The sequence below is a fragment of the Bos mutus genome, chromosome 16 (genome assembly GCF_027580195.1).
Source record: "Bos mutus isolate GX-2022 chromosome 16, NWIPB_WYAK_1.1, whole genome shotgun sequence".
Lineage (NCBI taxonomy): Eukaryota > Metazoa > Chordata > Mammalia > Artiodactyla > Bovidae > Bos > Bos mutus.
In genome coordinates, this window is record NC_091632.1 from 28,894,410 (window position 1) to 28,913,819 (window position 19,410).

The 19,410-nt window shown below is 38.1% G+C and overlaps 1 protein-coding gene across 5 annotated transcripts in view; it reads left to right on the forward strand.

Annotated features, from left to right (window-relative positions):
• Positions 1 to 18,634, forward strand: part of COP1 (COP1 E3 ubiquitin ligase) — a 222,681-nt gene extending 204,047 nt beyond the window's left edge. For all 5 annotated transcript variants that reach the window (XM_070384885.1, XM_070384886.1, XM_070384884.1 and 2 more), the window contains 2 exons: positions 16,109 to 16,153; positions 18,299 to 18,634. In XM_070384885.1, coding sequence (XP_070240986.1) covers positions 16,109 to 16,153; positions 18,299 to 18,316 — 63 coding nt within the window. In that variant the 3' untranslated portion in view covers positions 18,317 to 18,634. The remainder of the gene's footprint in view (positions 1 to 16,108; positions 16,154 to 18,298) is intronic.
• Positions 18,635 to 19,410: the final 776 nt, after the last annotated feature.

The following is a 19,410-nucleotide window of genomic DNA, read 5'->3' on the forward strand; positions in this document are numbered from 1 at the left end:
CTTCCCAGCCTCAGGGTCTGTTCCAGTGAATCGGCTCTTCACATCAAGTGGTCAAAGTATTAGAACTTCAGCAACAGTCCTTCCAGTGAATATTCAGGATTGATTTCCTTTAGGATTGACTGGTTTGATCTCCTTTCAAGCCCGAGGGACTCTCAAGAGTCTTCTCCAGCACCACAGTTCGAAAGCATCAATTTTTTGGTGCTCAGCCTTCTTTGCAGTCCAATTCTCGCATCCATACATGACAACTGATAAAACCATAGCTTTGAGTATACAGACCTTTGTGGGCAAAGTGATGTCTCTGCTTTTAAATACACTGTCTAGGTTTGTCATAGCTTTCTTTCCAAGGAGCAGGTGTCTTTTCATTTCATGACTGCAGTCACCGTCCGCAGTGATTTTTGGAGCCCAAGAAAATAAAATCTTTCACTGCTTGCACTTTTCCACTTCTGTTTGCCATGAAGTGATGGGACCCGATGCCATGATCTTAGTTTTCTGAGTATTAAGCTTCAAGCCAGCTTTTTCACTCTGCTCTTTCACCCTCATCAAGAGGCTGTTAGTTCCTCTTCACTCTCTGCCTTTAGAGTGATATCATCTGCATATCTAAGGTTGTTGGTATTTCTCCCAGCCATCTTGATTCCAGCTTGTGATTCATCCAGAATGGCATTTTGTATGATGTACTCTGCATATAAGTTAAATAAGCAGGGTGACAGCATACAGCCTTGTTGTACTCCTTTCCCAATCTTTGGGACCCCATGGACTGTAGCCCACCAGGCTCCCCTGTCCATGGGATTTTCCAGGCAAGAATACTGGAGTAGATTGCCATTTCCTCCTCCACGGAATCTTCCTGACCCAGAGATCAAACCCAAGTCTTCTGCTTTGGCAGGCAGATTCGTTACCACTGAGCCACCTGAGAAGCAAGAATTCACCAATACCATCTAATGCCCAAATCTAATAACATACTATTAAACAATTTATTCATTTTCTCATGATTTTGGACACTTCTGACTTTTCTATTTGGAAAAAAAAAACCTCGCTCACTTAGAAACAGTTCCTTAATGGATGTATACTATATGCCAGATACATTAAGTGTCTCTGTTCATAAAGACAACTCACTTAGCTCAGTTTTCTTCCCACCCCATCCGTCCCCTTCCTTTTTCCTTCCATTAGCTCTGTGAGCTCAGTTTTCATTAGCTTAGTTTTATTTGATATTTGAAGAGACTGAGAGTCAGAGAGGTTGGTAACTTGTCCAGGATGACATAGTTTGGAAATGTTAGAGCTTTGAATTCAAGTGTTTCCGACCACAATGACCACAATTCCACTCTGCGACTTTCACTCTATGTAGCATAATTTGCCTGCATATTTTGTCAATTTGATTTTAGAGATAGAGATTTAGGTCCATTTCACTCAGAAGGCAAATTACTAACATGTCCCAGAACTCAGAAGTGAATTCTGTGGAGGTGCTTCATTTTGTAAGAGAAGCTGAAAGACCTCTCTGAGGTGATCAGGGGACTTAAAATTGAGTATAAAATGCAGTTTGTCACTTTTACAAACGTGAGATCCCAAATTGGGGGTAGAGTTGTTTGATATCCTGAAATCAAACAAGAAAAGAATCAGCTGATAGAAAACTCACATTTCCTTACATCTTGAGAAAGCTTTGCCATACAATGGAAATTCACAATAATGGTGCTAATTTATCTGGAAAGATTTCACATCTAATCATTTCTAATCATAGTAATTGCTCCAGGAACTCAGAACAGAGAGGTGGGAGACACTCACTTTTCCTCTCGATTCTTACCACACATTCTACCTATTCAACTAAACTAATTTCTTATTTTAAGAGAGAATCAACAGTGCCTAAAGAATAGCACATTATTGTCCCCATTTCTCAATCCAGCAGACTCGCTAGACTCTCTTATCAATTTTAATTATGCACTTCTTCATGTTACAGATTTTTTTATGTATACAACAATATGATCCACAAGTAAAGAAAGTTTAATCTACCTTCCCAATTTTGATACCTTGGTACATTTTGTTCATTTAGACTTATTCCAATGGCCAGGTACTTTAGTAGAATATTAAATAGAGGTTTTGATATATGGCATCCTTATCCTGTTACTTGCCAGGAGGAAAACTTGATTATGTCACTATTATATATGATTTCTACTTTAGGATTTTTGTAGATACCCTTATTAAGAAGTTTCATTTTCAGTTGTCAAGTTTTCTTGTCACTAATGAGTGCTAAAGTGTATTATTGCTTTCTTTTGTACCTATTGATGTAATATTTCTTTTTGAAATATTGATGTAACAGGTAACATTTTTTTTTTCCTACTGTTAAATCAATCTTTTGTTGTTGGAATAAGCCCAACTTGTTCAAGATATAGTATCCTTATATCAATATATTGTTAAAATTGACTTCTGCTATTTTGTTTAGCATTTTTCCATCTATTTTCATGAATAACATAGGCTTATAATTTTTCTTTCTTGCATCGTCCTTGTCAAATTTTGATTTCATAGTTATATTAGCTTCATAATACAAGTTAAGGAATGTTCCTTCCTATGGAAAAAAATGTGTAAGATTGGAATTGCTCTTTCTTGAATATTTGATTGAACGTGTAGGTGAAATCATATGAGCCTGAGGTAGAAAAAATTTTTGACAGTTGATTCAGTTTCTTTTTTTTCTTTTAATGTAATGCCTGTTTTACATTACAGGATGATTCATGTTTTCTATTTCTTCTTGGTCAAGTTTTAATAGGAACTTTTCCACTTGGTTTAAATATTTGATTTGTTAATATAAAATCTTCTATTTTTTCTGCAAAATTATTATTCTGAGCGAAGGAGAAATCAGTTTAACATGCTTAACATTTGGAGACTAAATAAGGAAAGGGATATATTCTGATTTTGTTTAATAGGGACCTATGTCTTTGGGTTAAAAAGAAATTGTTTGTCATCCTGTGTACCAAGACTTGCACATAAATCCATCCTTATGTTATGGGAGTATCTCTCCATGAACATGGTATCTCTGTCAGTTTATTTAGGTGTTCCTTAATATCTCTCAGTGTTAGTTTATAATTTTCAACATGTAGATCTTACATATATTTTAGTTGTCTCTAAGCAGTTATTATAAGTGATATTTTTAGAAAAATCCCTTTGCTAAGTATTCATTGCTGGTTTATAGAAATAAATTTTAATATAATGACCTTGGAGCTGATAGCCCTACTAGGTCAAAATATTGTTCTAGCAGCTGTTTTAAAGATTTTTAAAGACTTTCTACATAGGCAGCCATGTCATTTACAAATAAAGACAGCTCTACTTCTTTATTTCTGATCTGTATGCTTTTCCTTTCTTTTCTTTGACTGTTGCCCATTGGGTAGGACCTCTGATGCAGGGTTAGATGCAAGTGATGATAGCAAGCATCCTGCCCTTGCTCCCAGTCTGAGAATTAGTTCAACATTTCACCATTAAGTATGACATTAGCTGGAAGATTTTCATAGGTATTCCTTATCACCTTGAGGAATTCTTTTCTATTCTTAATTTTCTAAGAGTTTTTATTATGAATATGTATTGAATTCTGTTGAATGCATTTTCCATGTCTATTGTAATTATATGATTTTTCTCTTCTGTTAAAAATGTTAATTACATTCATTGTCTTAAAAAAAAATATTTAAGCCTCCTAGAATATCTGGATTAAAACCACTTGGGCATGGTGTATTATTCTTTTTATACATGACTGAATTCTCTTTACTGGAATTTTTAAAGAGTTTTTAACATCTATTTATAAAGATAATCGGTCTGTAATTTTTTAATAATATCTTTTGCTTTGTTTGACTCAAACTGAATTTGGAAGTGTTCCTTCCTCTGTTTTCTGACTTGGTCTTCTGTCATATTTTGGAATTGAATTGTCTTTCATGTAATTCATTTATTTTATTGTGTGTCAACTTTATTAGCATTAAGTTTTTTCTACTCATACTGTCTTTTTCTTTAAATATCGGTAGGATATCCAGTGATATCCCCTCATTCCAGATATTATTACCTTACCCTTTCTCTCCTTTTGGAGAAATTTTTCAATTTTATTTCCAGAACTTTTGTTCTTAATAATTTTTGCCCATTTTTGTCTTTTTATTTTATTTGGTTTCTGCTTTTTATTACTACCATATTTATACTTCTGTTGTATGTAATTTGCTTTTTTCCTAGCTTCTTAAGCCAAAAGCTGTTACATCATTTATATTAAACTTTCTGCTTTACCAATACAAGGATAAAGAGAGATAATTCTATGTAAGCACTGTTTTAGGTGTATTTGTTGTTGTTTGGTCGCTAAGTCAAGAATACTGGAGCGAGTTGCTGTTTCCTTCTCCAGGGGATCTTCCTGATCCAGGGATTGAACCTGCGTTTCCTGCACTGTGGGCAGGTTCTTTACCACTGAGCCACCAGGGAAGCCCTTAGGTGTATTACACAAATTTTAACATATTGTTTTCTCAGTATCTTTCAGTATATTGCTTCTTATTTCCTTGTGATTTCTTTTTTGATCCCTATGTCATATAAGAGTGTTTAAAATCTCCAAATATTCCAGGTGTCTCTTGTTACTGATTTCTACTTTAGGTCTGTTTGGTCAGAGTCCACACTTATATGGTTTCATTCTTTTAAATGAGCTGAGATATGTTTAATAGTCTGGGCTCATGGTCTGTCTTGGTATATACTTTTTAGGTAGCTTAAGAATGTGTATTTTTACCATTTAAGATTTTATGTAAATATTTGTTCAATTTGTTTCTGATAGTAGTATTCAAGTCTTTTATATATATTTTTTGTTTTCCATCTCCTTGCTCTTTGAATTATTGACAGATGAGTGTTGAAATCTGCACACTCCAGTGTGGAGCTACCCGTTTCAATTTGGTTCTATCCGTTTTTGCTTCATATGTCTTGAAGCTGCGTTTTATTTATATGTCATATTGAGGTTTTTTTTAATAGATTCTTATTTAATTATAGAATGTTTCTCTAATTCCTGGTCATATTCGTGTCCTGAAGTCTACTTTCTATGCGTTTTTTGCTTGGTTGTTTTTTTTTCCTCTCCTTTTGGCTGTGCATTGTGACTTGCAGGATCTTAGTTCCCTGACCAGGGGTTGAACGTGGGCCATGGCAATGAAAGCACTGAATTCTAACCGCTGAACCACCAGGAAATTCCCAGAAGTCTACTTCTGATATTAGTAGAACCATCCCGACTTTCTTATGATTAATGTTTACATGGTATATTTTTTCTCTTTTTAAAAATATCTGTTTTTCTTTAAAGTGTGTTTCTTGTGGGCAACATAAACTCGCTCTTTTATCAAGTCTTATCATCTCTGCCTTTTAATTGTAGTATTTAAACCATCTGCATTTACTTGCCAGTCTAGTTAGGTATTGTCTACCATCTTGCTATTTGTTGTCTGTTTGGCCTATCTGTTCTTTGTGCCCATGTTTCTCATTTTTTAATTGAATATTTTATAATTCACTTTATCTCCTTTAGAAGTTTATTAGCTGTACTGTTTCTTTTCCTTTTCTAGTGGTTTCTCTAAGGTTTACAATATTCATGTTTAACTTATCGCAATCTGTCATCAGATATACCACTTATATTACAGAAGACCATTCCAATGTACTTCTGTTTTTTACCCCTTTTATCCTGTGTACTTTTGCTGACATGTTGCTTCTATTTTTAATAGCATAATATATTGTTATTATTTATGCTTTAATTGGTGATTATCTGTTAAAATTAAAAAACAAGAAAGCAAACATCTTTTATGTTTATCACATATCGATCATTTCTAGCACTCTCCATCATTTTGTTTAGATTTAAGGTTTCATGTTTTATAAGAACTTCCTGAAACAGTTTTTACAGTGCATCTATGCTGCTCCCTTAGCTTTAGTTGTTGTCAAAATATCTTTCTTTTTATATAATATTTCTAGGTTGATAGGTTTTTTCCTCATCCTCTTAAAAAAGCTATGTCTTATTGGCTTAAATTACCTCTGATGACAGTTGGTGACCTTGTTCTTCTGTATGTAATTGTTAACATAAAACAGCTATTTCTCCAGCAAAAATGAGTTTTTCAGGATCATCAAAGAATTGCAATTTAGCGTCTGCAGCTATGTTGAGTCATGTGCAAGTGTCCAGCAAAATGGAGAGGAGAACTCTTGGAGAGGGGAGAGGAAGCTGAGAGAGCTGCAGTAGACAAGAGTCCATGACTTTTTCTTAGCTGAGTTGTGCCTGTCTCTCATTGGCTGAGCTCTTACCGGGCAAGAAGAGGGTGTCTTCCTGTGGCTTTGCTGTCATTCTTTTTTTTTTTTAATTTATTTTTTTATTGAAGGATAATTGCTGTACAGAATTTTGTTGTTTTCTGCCAAACCTCAACATGAATCAGCCATAGGTATACATATGTCCCCACCTTTCGAACCTCCCTCCCATCTCCCACCCCATCCCACCCCTCTGGATGATACAGAGCCCCTGTTTGAGTTTCCTGAGCCATACAGCAAATTCCCGTTGGCTGTCTATTTTACATATGGTAATGTAAGTTTCCATGTTACTCTTTTCATACATCTCACCCTTTCCTCCCCTCTCCTGATGTCCATAAGTCTATTCTCTATGTCTGTTTCTTCATTCAGTTCAGTTCAGTTCAGTCAGTCGTGTCTGACTCTTTGCGACCCCATAAATTGAAGCACGCTAGGCCTCCCTGTCCATCACTAACTCCCGGAGTTCACTCAAACTCACATCCATCGAGTCAGTGATGCCATCCAGTCATCTCATCCTCTGTCGTCCCCTTCTCCTCCTGCCCCCAATCCCTCCCAGCATCAGAGTCTTTTCCAATGAGTCAACTCTTCGCATGAGGTGGCCAAAGTATTGGAGTTTCAGCTTTAGCATCAGTCCTTCCAATGAACCCCCAGGACTGATCTCCTTCAGAATGGACTGGTTGGATCTCCTTGCAGTCCAAGGGACTCTCAAGAGTCTTCTCCAACACCACAGTTCAAAAGCATCAATTCTTCGGCGCTCAGCTTTCTTCACAGTCCAACTCTCACATCCATACATGACCACAGGAAAAACCATAGCCTTGACTAGACGGACCTTTGTTGGCAAAGTAATATAATATCTCTGCTTTTGAATATGCTATCTAGGTTGGTCATAACTTTCCTTCCAAGGATTAAGTGTCTTTTAATTTCATGGCTGCGGTTACCATCTGCAGTGATTTTGGAGCCCCCCAAAAATAAAGTCTGTTTATTTATTTTCACTGTTTCCCCATCTATTTGCCATGAAGTGATGGGACCGGATGCCATGATCTTTGTTTTCTGAATGTTGAGCTTTAAGCCAACTTCTTCCCTTTCCTCTTTCACTTTCATCAAGAGGCTTTTTAGTTCCTCTTTACTTTCTGCCATAACGGTGGTGTCATCTGCATATCTGAGGTTATTGATATTTCTCCCGGCAATCTTGATTCCAGCTTGTGCTTCTTCCAGCCCAGTGTTTCTCATGATGTACTCTGCATATAAGTTAAATAAGCAGGGTGACCATATAAAGCCTTGACATACTCCTTTTCCTATTTGCAACCACTCTGTTGTTCCATGTCTGTTCTAACTGTTGCTTCCTGACCTGCATACAGATTTCTCAAGAGGCAGGTCAGGTGGTCTTGTATTCCCATCTCTTTCAGAATTTTGCACAGTTTATTGTGACCCACACAGTTTCTTCATTGCTGTCCTGTAAATAAATTCTTCAGTACCATTTTTCTAGAGTCTGTATATTTTCATTAGAATACAGTATTTATCTTTCTCATTCTGACTCACTTCACTCTGTATAATAGGTCCTAGGTTCATCCACCTCATCAGAACTGACTCAAATGCATTCCCTTTTATGGCTAAGTAATATTCCATTGTGTATATGTACCACAATTTCTTTATCCATTCATCTGTCGATGGACATCTAGGTTGCTTCCATGTTCTAGCTTTTGTAAATAGTGCTGCAGTGAACAATGGGATACATGTGTCTTTTTCAATTTTGGTTTCCTTGGGATATATGCCTAGGAGTGGGATTGCTGGGCCTTATGATGGCTTTATTCCTAGTTTTGTAAGGAATCGCCGTACCATCTTCCACAGTAGCTGTGTCAATTTACATTCCTAGCAACAGTGCAAGAGTGTTCCCTTTTCTCCACACCATCTCCAGCATTTATTGTTTGTAAACTTTTTATTAATGGCCATTCTGACCAGTGTCCATTCTTATGGAAACACAAAAGACCCTGAATAGCCAAAGCAGTCTTGAAAAAGAAGAATGGAGCTGGAGGAATCAACCTTCCTGACTTCAGATTTTACTACAAAGCTACAGTCATCAAGACGTGGTACTGGCACAAAAACAGAAATATAGACCAGTGGAACAAGATAGAAAGCCCAGAAATAAACCCATGCACTTATGGGTACCTTATTTTTGACAAAGGAGGCAAGAATATACAATGGAGCAAAGACAGCCTCTTCAATAAATGGTGCTGGGAAAACTGGACAGCTACATATAAAAGAATGAAATTAGACCCCTTCCTAACACCATACACAAAGATAAACTAGAAATGGATTTAAGACCTGAATGTAAGACCAGAAACTATAAAACTCTTTGAGGAAAACATAGGCAGAACACTTGATGACATAAATCAAAGCAAGACCCTCTATGACCCACCTCCTAGAGTAATGGAAATAAAAACAAAGTAAACAGGTGGGACCTGATTAAACTTAAATGCTTTTTCACAGCAAAGGAAACTATAAACAAGGTGAAAATACAGCCTTCAGAATGGGAGAAAATAACAGCAAATGAAACAACTGACAGAGGATTAGTTTCCAGTATATACAGGCAGCTCATACAACTCAATGCCAGAAAAAGAAACAACCCAATCAAAAAGTGGGAAAAAGACCTAAACAGACATTTCTCCAAAGAAGACATACAGATGGCTAACAAACACATGAGAAGATGCTCAACATTGCTCATTATTAGAGACATGCAAATCAAAACTACGATGAGCTGTCACACCTCACACGAGTCAGAATGCTGTCATCATTGTAATATGAGGAAGAGGCTCCAAGGGATCTGTGTGAATCTTGATAGGATGTGGACACTCCCCTTTCTGATCTCTCTGCTGCTGCTACTGCTGCTAAGTCGCTTCAGTCGTGTCTGACTCTGTGCGACCCCATGGACTGCAGCCCACCAGGCCCCTCCGTCCATGGGATTTTCCAGGCAAGAGTACTGGAGTGGGGTGCCATTGCCTTCTCCTACTCTGTTTATTTTATACATGTCCTTTTTTTCCTCTGGCAGTTTTCAAGATTTTCTTACTCATTTTTAGTAGTTTATGATGTATCTTAATATATTAGTGTTGTGCCTTTTTCTACTTGAATATTAAGCTTCCAAGATTATGGGTTTTCACATTTGGAAAAATTTTAGTTTTATATCATCATATACCTTTTCGGTCCCTTCTCCTTTGTTTGAAATTCCAATTACACATTTATTAGATTGCATATTGTCCTATGGTTTATGTAAATACTAATATTTTTTTCTTTCTTTCCAGCCTTTGTGTCAGTTTTGATTCTTTTTTCCTGTGTTGCCACATTTATTGTTACTTTAATCTTCACTGTCTTATCTATTGTTATGCCCATCCAATTAATTTTTCATTTCAGATACTATCCTTTTCAAGTGAAGAAATTCCATTTGATTTTTATATTATATCTTTCATTTCTTTTCTCATTAAGACCATTGTTTCCTTTAAATATTTGAATATAATTATACTTACTTTAAAGTCTTCATTTGTTACTTCTATTATATTTTCATTTCTACATCTGGTTCTACTCATTGAAATTTTTTCCTGACTATTTTTGCCTCTGAAATGCTATATATTGTGAATGCTTTATTGTTGAGTGTCTAGATTTTGTTTAATTCTTTTAAGAGTATTGAAGTTTGTTTTGACCGAAAGTTGAGTTTTTGGAGACAAAGTTGATTCTTTTGACACTTGGTTTTTAAACTTTATTAGGATAACGGAGAAGGCAATGGCACCCCACTCCAGTACCCTTGCCTGGAAAATCCCATGGATGGAGGAGCCTGGTAGGCTGCAGTCCGTGGGGTCGCTAAGAGTCAGACACGACTGAGCGACTTCACTTTCACTTTCATGCATTGGAGAAGGAAATGGCAACCCACTCCAGTGTTCTTGCCTTGAGAATCCCAGGGACAGGGGTGCCTGGTGGGCTGCCGTCTATGGGGTCGCACAGAGTCAGACACGACTGAAGCGACTTAGCAGCAGCAGCAGCAGCAGGATAACTAAAGTAGCAGTTAGCAAAACTCTTTCTTAAAGGACCACATCACAAAGATTCTAGCCTTTACAGGCCATATGGTCTCTGTTGCACTTCCTCAATTCTGCTACTGTAGTGCCAGAACAGCTAGAGACAGTACTTACCTACAGTCCTTGGTATTCACAGGGGACTGCTTCCAAGACCTCCAACAGATACCAAAATCCATAGACACTCAAGTCTTTGTATAAAATGGCATAGTATTTACATGTAATCTAGCACGTCCTCCTGTATACTTTGTCATCTCTGTATCATTTATAGTATCTAATTCAATGTAAATGCTTTGTAAATACTTGTAAATCAAATGATGCCACAAATAGCAAATTCAGTTTAGCATTTTGGATCTATCTAGATTTTTTTTCCCAAAAATATTTCTGATCCACTGTTGGTTAAATCCTCAGATGTGGAACCAGAGTCAACTGTAAACTGATGCCTACGGCTGCGTTCTACTAAAAGTGAAGCTTAAAACGCAGGCACTTTGGGCTGGATTTAGTCCATAGGGTCAGTTTGCTAATCCCTGGTCTAGAGGAACATTTGTTTTAAGGCTAGGTTAGCCCTACTGATAAGGCCTGACCCTCTGAGGACTCTATTAAGTGGGGGCATTGAATGTTGTCTTCACTCTGGTTTGTCTAAACTCTGACATCTAACCCTGTGTGAATTCTAGCATATTCTCAGTAGTTGTACTTTCGCTTTCCATTGTTATTTTTCTGGCTTTGTGTAGTTTCACCCTGTGAGCACACAGTGCTCACATTCTGATGTACAATCAAGGGCACCCAATACAGATTCCTGGAACTGTACTTTTAAGTAGCTCTCTCCTCTGTGGTACTGTGCCCTACAAATTCCAGCTGTTCCACAGATACCCCATGCTTACACCTCTGTCTCCTCACCTTACTCTGCTGTGGTCTTCTCAGATTCCTCTCTGTTCTATTTGGATCCCCCTCCCTTGCTCTGTGGTCCAGAAATGGCCTCCAGGAAGAAAGCTGAGGCGACTGGAGGATGACCTTTTTCGTTTTTCCTCTTGTAATCACAGTCCTGTTCTGCCTGTTGTCCAGTGCTGTCTTTTATATTTTGTTCAGTTTTCTGCCTGTTTAAGGTAAGAGGGCAAATCCCTTCCATTTATTCTGTTACCAGCCAGAAATAGAAGTTTCTTAATCACATATTTATATATCTAGTAAGCAACTTCACATTTAAAATCAATTATGACTATCTCTAGGACTATATCCTCCAGTTTCAAGCTAAATAAGTAATTGTCAATTCTCAATTGCTCAGGATTTTAATGTAGTAGCTAGTAGCTCTTTCGTAGGCAAGCTGGCAAAGAAGAAACAGTTCCAGTGGATGCTAGTTTTGTTGCAGTGTAAGTTACTGTGGTATCTATCTCCGGCTTTCTCAGTAAGTTGGTATATGCTTATGTATTTGTCTTCTACTTTTGTAAAAGACTTGCTGCTGATTTTTCCATTGTCTTTTTTAATCTCTTTATCTTAAGAAGAAAATAGTAGAAGCGTTATTATCTTAACCTTGAGGAAGTCTTTATAGGAAAACTGCCAGTTTTTAAGAGGGAGAAAATAATGAGAACTACTGACTGGCATTTTTATTTTATTTAGCGAGTAAAAACAACACATTGAGCCAGAACTTATTTATTTACATTAGCGCTCTGGTAGGCTACAGCAAAGAATTACTAGTCATTCAAAATGCAAACAAGAATTACTCAAAAGCTAAGTAATAACCTTGTACTTATCACCTCTGTACCTCTATGCTGAAGTAAAATACCTGGTTTTATTTTTCTTTTGCATGTAAAAATTCATTTATCTTAAGCTATTATCTGCCTTTCTAAAAGACGGTTTACTCCTGCTGCTGCTGCTAAGTCGCTTCAGTCGTGTCTGACTCTGTGCGACCCGAGACAGCAGCCCACCAGGCTACCCGTCCCTGGGATTCTCCAGGCAAGAATACTGGAGTGGGTTGCCATTTCCTTCTCCAATGCATGAAAGTGAAAAGTGAAAGTGAAGTCGCTCAGTCGTGTCCGACTCCTAGCGACCCCATGGACTACAGCCTACCAGGCTCCTCTGTCCATGGGATTTGCCAGGCAAGAGTACTGGAGTGGGTTGCCATTGCCTTCTCCGCAGTTTAATCCTAAATCCCTTTTTAATACATTTGTTTGCTTTGGAGGGAGGGACATACTGAGAAGTGAACCTATTATTTTTCTTTTATTTTTTGCCATGTTTAATAGTTTTGAGTGTTTCTAAAAGTTCTTAGGACTCAGTTACCTATATACTAGTCCTGAAAGACAGTTGCAACTGGGCAATCACTCTCTGTGTTAGCTTATTTGTAAATGAGATATTTCATCTGTCTCCACAGGAAAAAGTGTTTCAAGTTAACTTTCTTATATTGAGCATACAATTTCATACTGTATGGTAATATACCATGTTTTTTCAGAGGTTCTTCCAACCTTTGAAGAATTACAAATTTATGTTGTATAATTAATAATCTCTGTAATTGGCGGAGGTAGATTTCCCTCAGGATGAGTCTTCATCTCCACCAGGTTTTTCTACTTTCTTCTGTATTGAAAGATGACTCGAACCAAAATGGCAGAAAGAGAGGTAGCTTTGGGCCATAAATTTTTCATTATCCTGATGTTATGAGCAATTCTTGGTGACTGCCGCATCTAGCTTTAAGCAGCTTGTTTAAAGTTCTTGCTAGGAAGAAATCACATTATACTACAGTGCCTCTTTTTGTTGTTTTCTGCTGCACATACAGAAATTCCGCCTCTTGAGAAGCTAACAGTGACTTATTGTATTCCCTAAAGATGCCTAAAACTCACTCCAACCAATTTCTGAACTTAGTTTACTAAAAGAGTAGATAAATAAGAGGGATTTGGGAATACCCCCTATCGCAACCACCACCCCCCATATGGATGTATTAACTCTATGCACGTTCAGTCCCAGTGATAGCCCATAATTCCCCAAAGTGGATATTGAAATAATTCTGATAGTGAATGCTATTTTCCTATGTTACTGTTTTCAAGAATATATGTGCTGTTCAGTTCAGTTCAGTCACTCAGTCATGTCTGACTCTTTGTCACCCCATGGACTGCAGCACGCCAGGCTTCCCTGTCCATCACCAACTCCTGGAGCTTGCTCAAATTCATGTCCATTGATTTGGTGATGCCATTCAACCACCTCATTCTCTGTTGTCCTCTTCTCTTCTTGCTTTCAATCTTTCCCAGCCTCAGGGTCTTTTCCAATGAGTCAGTTCTTCGCATCAGGTGACTAAATGATTGGAGCTTCAGCATCAGTCCTTCCAATGAATACTCAGGACTGATTTCCTTTAGGATTGACTGGTTGGATCTCCTTGCAGTCAAGGGACTCTCAAGAGTCTTCTCCAACACCACAGTTCAAAAGCATCAATTCTTCAGCACTCGGCTTTCTTTATGGTCCAACTCTTATGTGCTGATTTAAGGGAAATGCTCAGCTAGGAAATAAGCCCAAGCTCCAGTCCTTTGGCCACCTGATGTGAAGAGCCAATTCATTGGAAAAGACCCTGATGCTGAGAAAGATTGAGGGCAGGAGGAGAAGGGGGTGACAGAGGATGAGATGGTTAGATAGCATCACCGACTCAGTGGACATGAATTTGAGCAAACTCCAGGAGATAATGAAGGACAGGGAAGCCTGGCGTGCTGCAGTCCATGGGGTCATAAAGAGTCAGACACCACTTAGCAATTGAACAACAGGGAAGAAAAGGTTTTTCATTACTCTCTTAGGGTCCTAAACTGGGTCTGTAAATGCTGACAGACAAGTTAACAGGGGGAAAGCATATAGATTTATTTAATATGTTTTACATGACATGAAAGCCTCCATAAGGAAATGAAGACCCAGGGAAGTAGACCTGTGTATTCTCTGCTGTGTTTTTTTGAAGAGTGAGGGGTCATGAAGCAATGTGATAGGTTAGGGAGTATGAGGTAATTGTACTCAGGAGTAGTAAGCCGCAGGAAACTCTGATTGTTCTTAGCATTCCTTTGTTGTTGGAGATAAGGATGTTCCTTTCCTTGGTATAGGGAGGACACTTCCCACGTGAGAATTTTGTTTTAGGGGAGAAGGGAAGGAGGTGTGGAGGTGCAGAGTAGCCTTCCTGCTTCTGCCATTTTCTTGAAATCCTTTAGCTTGAAATATCCAATATGCCAATGTGCCGTATTTGAGGGTTCTGTGTTCCAAACCCTGTCATCAGCAATGCCCGTGCCCACTTGCAGAGAAAGCATGGCTTCAGTCCTTCCTTTTTATTTGTTTATTTTTGGCTGTGCTGGGTCTTCACCGCTGCTCGGGCCTTCTCTAGTTACGGCAGTGGGGACTACGCTCTGGTGGTCGTGCCGTGGCTTCTCATTGCCGTGGCTCCTCTTGTTGTGGAACGCAGGCCCTAGGTGCACAGGGTGCAGGAGTGGCAGCATGTGGGCTCAGGAGTTGTGGCTCATGGGCTTAGTTGCTCCGAGCTATGTGAAATCTTCCTGGACCGGGCATTGAACCCACGTCCCCTGCACTGGCAGGCAGATTCCTATCCAAGGGAAGTCCTCTTTATTCCTTCCTAATACTGCTGACCATTGATGCTGTCACCACTGACTGCATCCAAGAAATAGTCTGATCCCCAAATTTGGGATTAGCGGAAGAGATGATTTTTTTCCTCCTATACCAGTAGCAACCAGGTGAACAGTTTTCAAAGGTAACTTTACTTGCAAGCCAGGAGAAAGTTAAATGATAGAAATAGAGATGTTGGTAGAGCACAGATGCTTTGCATCAAAGAAACTAAGGTTTAACTCAAGATTGGTTGCAGTAACTTTCCCAGAATACAAATCAAAAGTGTTCTTTCTTTTCATCACTTTCTGATGAAACCTGTAGGATATTCAGGCAGATCCCATCCTTCAGTGACGTTTGACCACTTTATCTGTTTCTGAGAGCTATTATTTGGACTTGGACTTCACATCAGTCAAATGGTCTCTATGGCAGTTTTGCATCTGTTTACTTCCTTCTGACTGCCTGCTCTGAAAAACAAAAAGACCTGTATACACTCCAAAGCTCAAAGCCTATTAGACTCTTTACAACAGAAGGCATGTCCCAGCTCTTCCTACTCAGTGAGATTCTCTCTGGTAAACCCAGTCGTGTCTATTTCCTTTTCCATCCTTTCTGCTTTCCAGAGAAATAGTTTTTTCTTAAGGCTTAGAATATTTAAACAATATGTTGCCACATGCATTCTGTTTGAAGCAATCACCAAGGTTTTTAAAATGCATATAGTGAGTGATAGAATAGTTGAAAAGAAAGACAGCCATCTGTCTCCAGATGAATATTCACATTCTGTTTTATTTTGTTTTCCTAATAGCAAATAGCTGTACATAGAGATGTATACCAATTACTGGTTTCTTAAGGATAAAATGAATGAAGGGGAAGTTGTCTATGAAAAGAATCGTGTACTTTGTTTTTCTCAAGTTATTATTTGTGCTTTGTTTCAGTCTTTGTTTCTCTTGGCTTTCCTCCTAGTGACAGTCTGTTTCTCTTTTATTTTTCTTTACATTTGAAAGTTTCCTACGCTGCTTCCAATTGTATTTTTTTTTATTAAATCTAATCCTCACAATATGGGATTTTGATTTTATAATTCATAGTTAAAAACATGTTAAAGTTGGTTCTCCAGTTTAGATTGTATTGGTGTCTTTGGGTATAGTGAAAGAAAGAAGGATGAAGAGGAAATTATTCTCCTGGGCTGCCCTGCAGGAAATCTTCTCTGTACTCTAAAAGTTCTTGTTCTTTTCCAGGAGTCCAATGTGCTGATTGCTGCTAACAGTCAGGGTACAATTAAGGTAAGCTATTTTATACATCTCCATTTTTAGGCTATAGCAGACTGTAACTATAACATGGAAATATAGAGTTGTACTAAGCCTTAGAGAGCATGCCAAATCATGAGTCTGTCTGCTTGGAAATGGCTTTGATTGAAGGGGAAAAGAATAGGTAGCTTGCAACTTTGGAGAAGATGATAGTACTTGTAAGATGTTATACAAATGCTGAAGGGCCTGAAAGGCGGTCAGAATGACAACCAGATGAAGACTACTAAGCACTCACCATGGGCCGCTCACTGTTCAGCTTCCGTTATCCCAGTGCAGCTATCCCGCTGGATATTCAGGGGACAGGATCCAGGATACAGCAACAGATGCTTAGACACTTCGCAAATGTTAAAATGTCTTTAACTCTTATTGTATTCTTCTCTTCCTCGAGTTTTTCTCCCTTTTCTATCTTGACAAGTAGATTTTTCCTCAATTGCTAGGGGAAGAAAAGGAATTCTTCTTGTCTGTTGAAAGTTGATTGATCATGTGATCATGCCATTGGTATAATCTGAAAACTTTGATTTGGCCTCTTCACGTTTAGTCTCTTCACTCACGTCTCATTCCCAAATTCAGATACAGTATTCCACATACTTTTCTTGGTAGTTAGGGGCTCAAGGAAATAAAAAAGTTTATCTAGTTGCACCATTGGATGCTCAGCACGTAGGCCCAGTACATTGGATAAATAAACCCTGAGCTAAGCAGCGAGCTTTTAAACAAAACGTCGTCTTGGAGAAGGGTTTTTACTACATGGGTTTGACTAGCACTTAGTCTGTGGGTACCAGTTCTTTCCACATAATCTCTGCTGATATAGAAGTATCCAAATGCATTTTTTTTAATAAGATGTATCTATTTCCCTGCCACTTAACATTAATTTTGCCATGGCTTCCTTCCACTCACCCTGAGTGGAGAATGACCCAGTAATCAAGAGAGCAAATCCAAGCCTCACACACTGTCCTGCAGAGATGAAAGGAGCAAACGCAAAGCAGGACAGCACCATCAGCTGGTCAGATGAATGTACATGGCATACTTCTTTTATGTATCTGCTTTCTTTTATTTGGGAAGCCTTATTAGAGAGTCATGGACAAAAGCCAGTGCTATGTTATGGAAGCCTCATACAAGATGGTAGAAGATCTTAGACTCTCCATTTTAAGTGATTCTATAGTCTCTCAGTTTCTCTTTATTCTCATGGCAAGGCTTGTATTGAAAAAGCTGTACTTTATTCTTCTACATGTTTGGCCTTTGAGGCAATTTGGATCGCTAATGTATCTACAGAAAGCTCAAAGCTACATACATACTTATAGAATCTCAGTGATAAATCTAAGATTTCTATTCAGCAGCCCTGACCTCTTATGTAAAGTAACGTGCTTGCCAAATGTAAAGACATTAGGGAAACACAGGTATAACTCAAGCCTTAGCACAGCAGGCTATAAGTTGCTCCTTTAATTCTTAGCCACCTAGAATTACAGTCTCTACCTAACATGATCCTTTTTGACAGTACTCATAATTGTCTTCACATTCAGGGTCCTTTCGCAGTCATTTCTTCTACTCTTTTTATAACTGATCATTGCTTTTTCTTATTTTTAGTTTTAGCAATATCACAATTTTTTTTTGTATGATAAGGTGCTACTCTAATAGCTGACAAAATATCTTGACACCCAGACAGTTGACTAGAAAATAAAAGAAGCAATAGGGAAAGATTAGATTTTAGGTCTTGAATACCTTGATCATTTTGAGATACTTGTTAATGCAAGAAATAGATTAAAATTCTAAACAGTAATAGTTAAAATTTTTCTTATGATTGTGGAAAGATACCAACATAATATTCCAAAAACATCATATTCACGCTGTGCATCAGTCAGTCATTTATCTTTATTTTTTATGTAGTTTATCTCGAAGGCACCCTAGCTAACTGTAGAGATAACTAACCTGAAAGAGTTCATGCAGCTATCAGATTGAAAGTAAGAATGGATTAATGTCTAAACCCTTCAAATTGTTTGGCATTTTAGCAATTGGGAAACCATTACTGGGTTTGGTTCTTTATTTACAATTTGATAAAGACTGATTAAACTTTTTCTATATTGTAAAACTGTATTTTTTATACTGATTCTTTTTTCTCCCTATTAGGTGCTAGAGTTGGTATGAAGGGTTTGCTCAAGTTAAATTGTACTAGATCCTGCTGAAATACATCTGCAGCCGACAATAAGAGAAGACAGATCCTGCAGTGTCTCTCCCCAAAGTCACCATGGGTTTTGGATTTGTTTTGAGTATTTTTTTCCCCCTGTTTTTCCTCCTTTTGACCTTCGGGACATTGGGAATACCCAGTGAACTCTCCACCATCAATGTAACTCTACGGACTTTGCTGCTGTTGGTGGTATGCTTATCTAATTTTTGTGATAGGGAAACAAATTCTTTTGAATAAAAATAAATAACAAAAAAATAATAAAAGTTTATTGAGCCACAGCTGAGCTGGGAAACTTTTTGTCAAATGTGGCAAAAGATAATTTTGTCTTTTTAAGAAGCATAGCACACCTGAATTACAATATACTGGTGAATAATTTGTAAGATCCATATTTCCTACCTCTTTGGAATTATGCATATCAACATAAATGTAAAGCATATGGATTCTTTTCAGTAAATTTAATGTTTACAATCAATGGGGACATTATTAACTTCACCTTATGAAGTTTTGTCTTCATCCTCTGACCAGTTGTATCATCAGCAAGTAGTATATTCCTCAGTTCCTCTGGATCTGGCCAAGGGTCTACCATGTTGACCTATTGAGGCCACATTCAGACAGAAAGGGGATATCAGTCTGTGACAGCTGTCTCTGTCTTTGCCTTTGAAGTGTCACCCATAAGGCCTTAAAGTGAAAGTGAAAGTCACTCAGTCATGTCTGACTCTTTGCAACCCCATGGACTATACAGTCAATGGAATTCTCCAGGCCAGAATACCGGAGTGGGTAGCCGTTCTCTTGTCCAGGGGATCTTCTCAACTCAGAGATCAAACCCAGGTCTCCCACATTTCAGGCAGATTCTTTACAAGCTGAGCCACCAAGGAAGCCCAAGAATACTGGAGTGGATAGCCTATTCCTTCTCCAGCGGATCTTCCCGACCCAGGAAGCAAATGAACCAGGATCTCCTGCATTGCAGGCAGATTCTTTACCAGCTGAGCTACCAGGGAAGCCCTAAATAAGCACTAAATGCAGACAAACCAACTTATTTTATAAAGTCATGGCT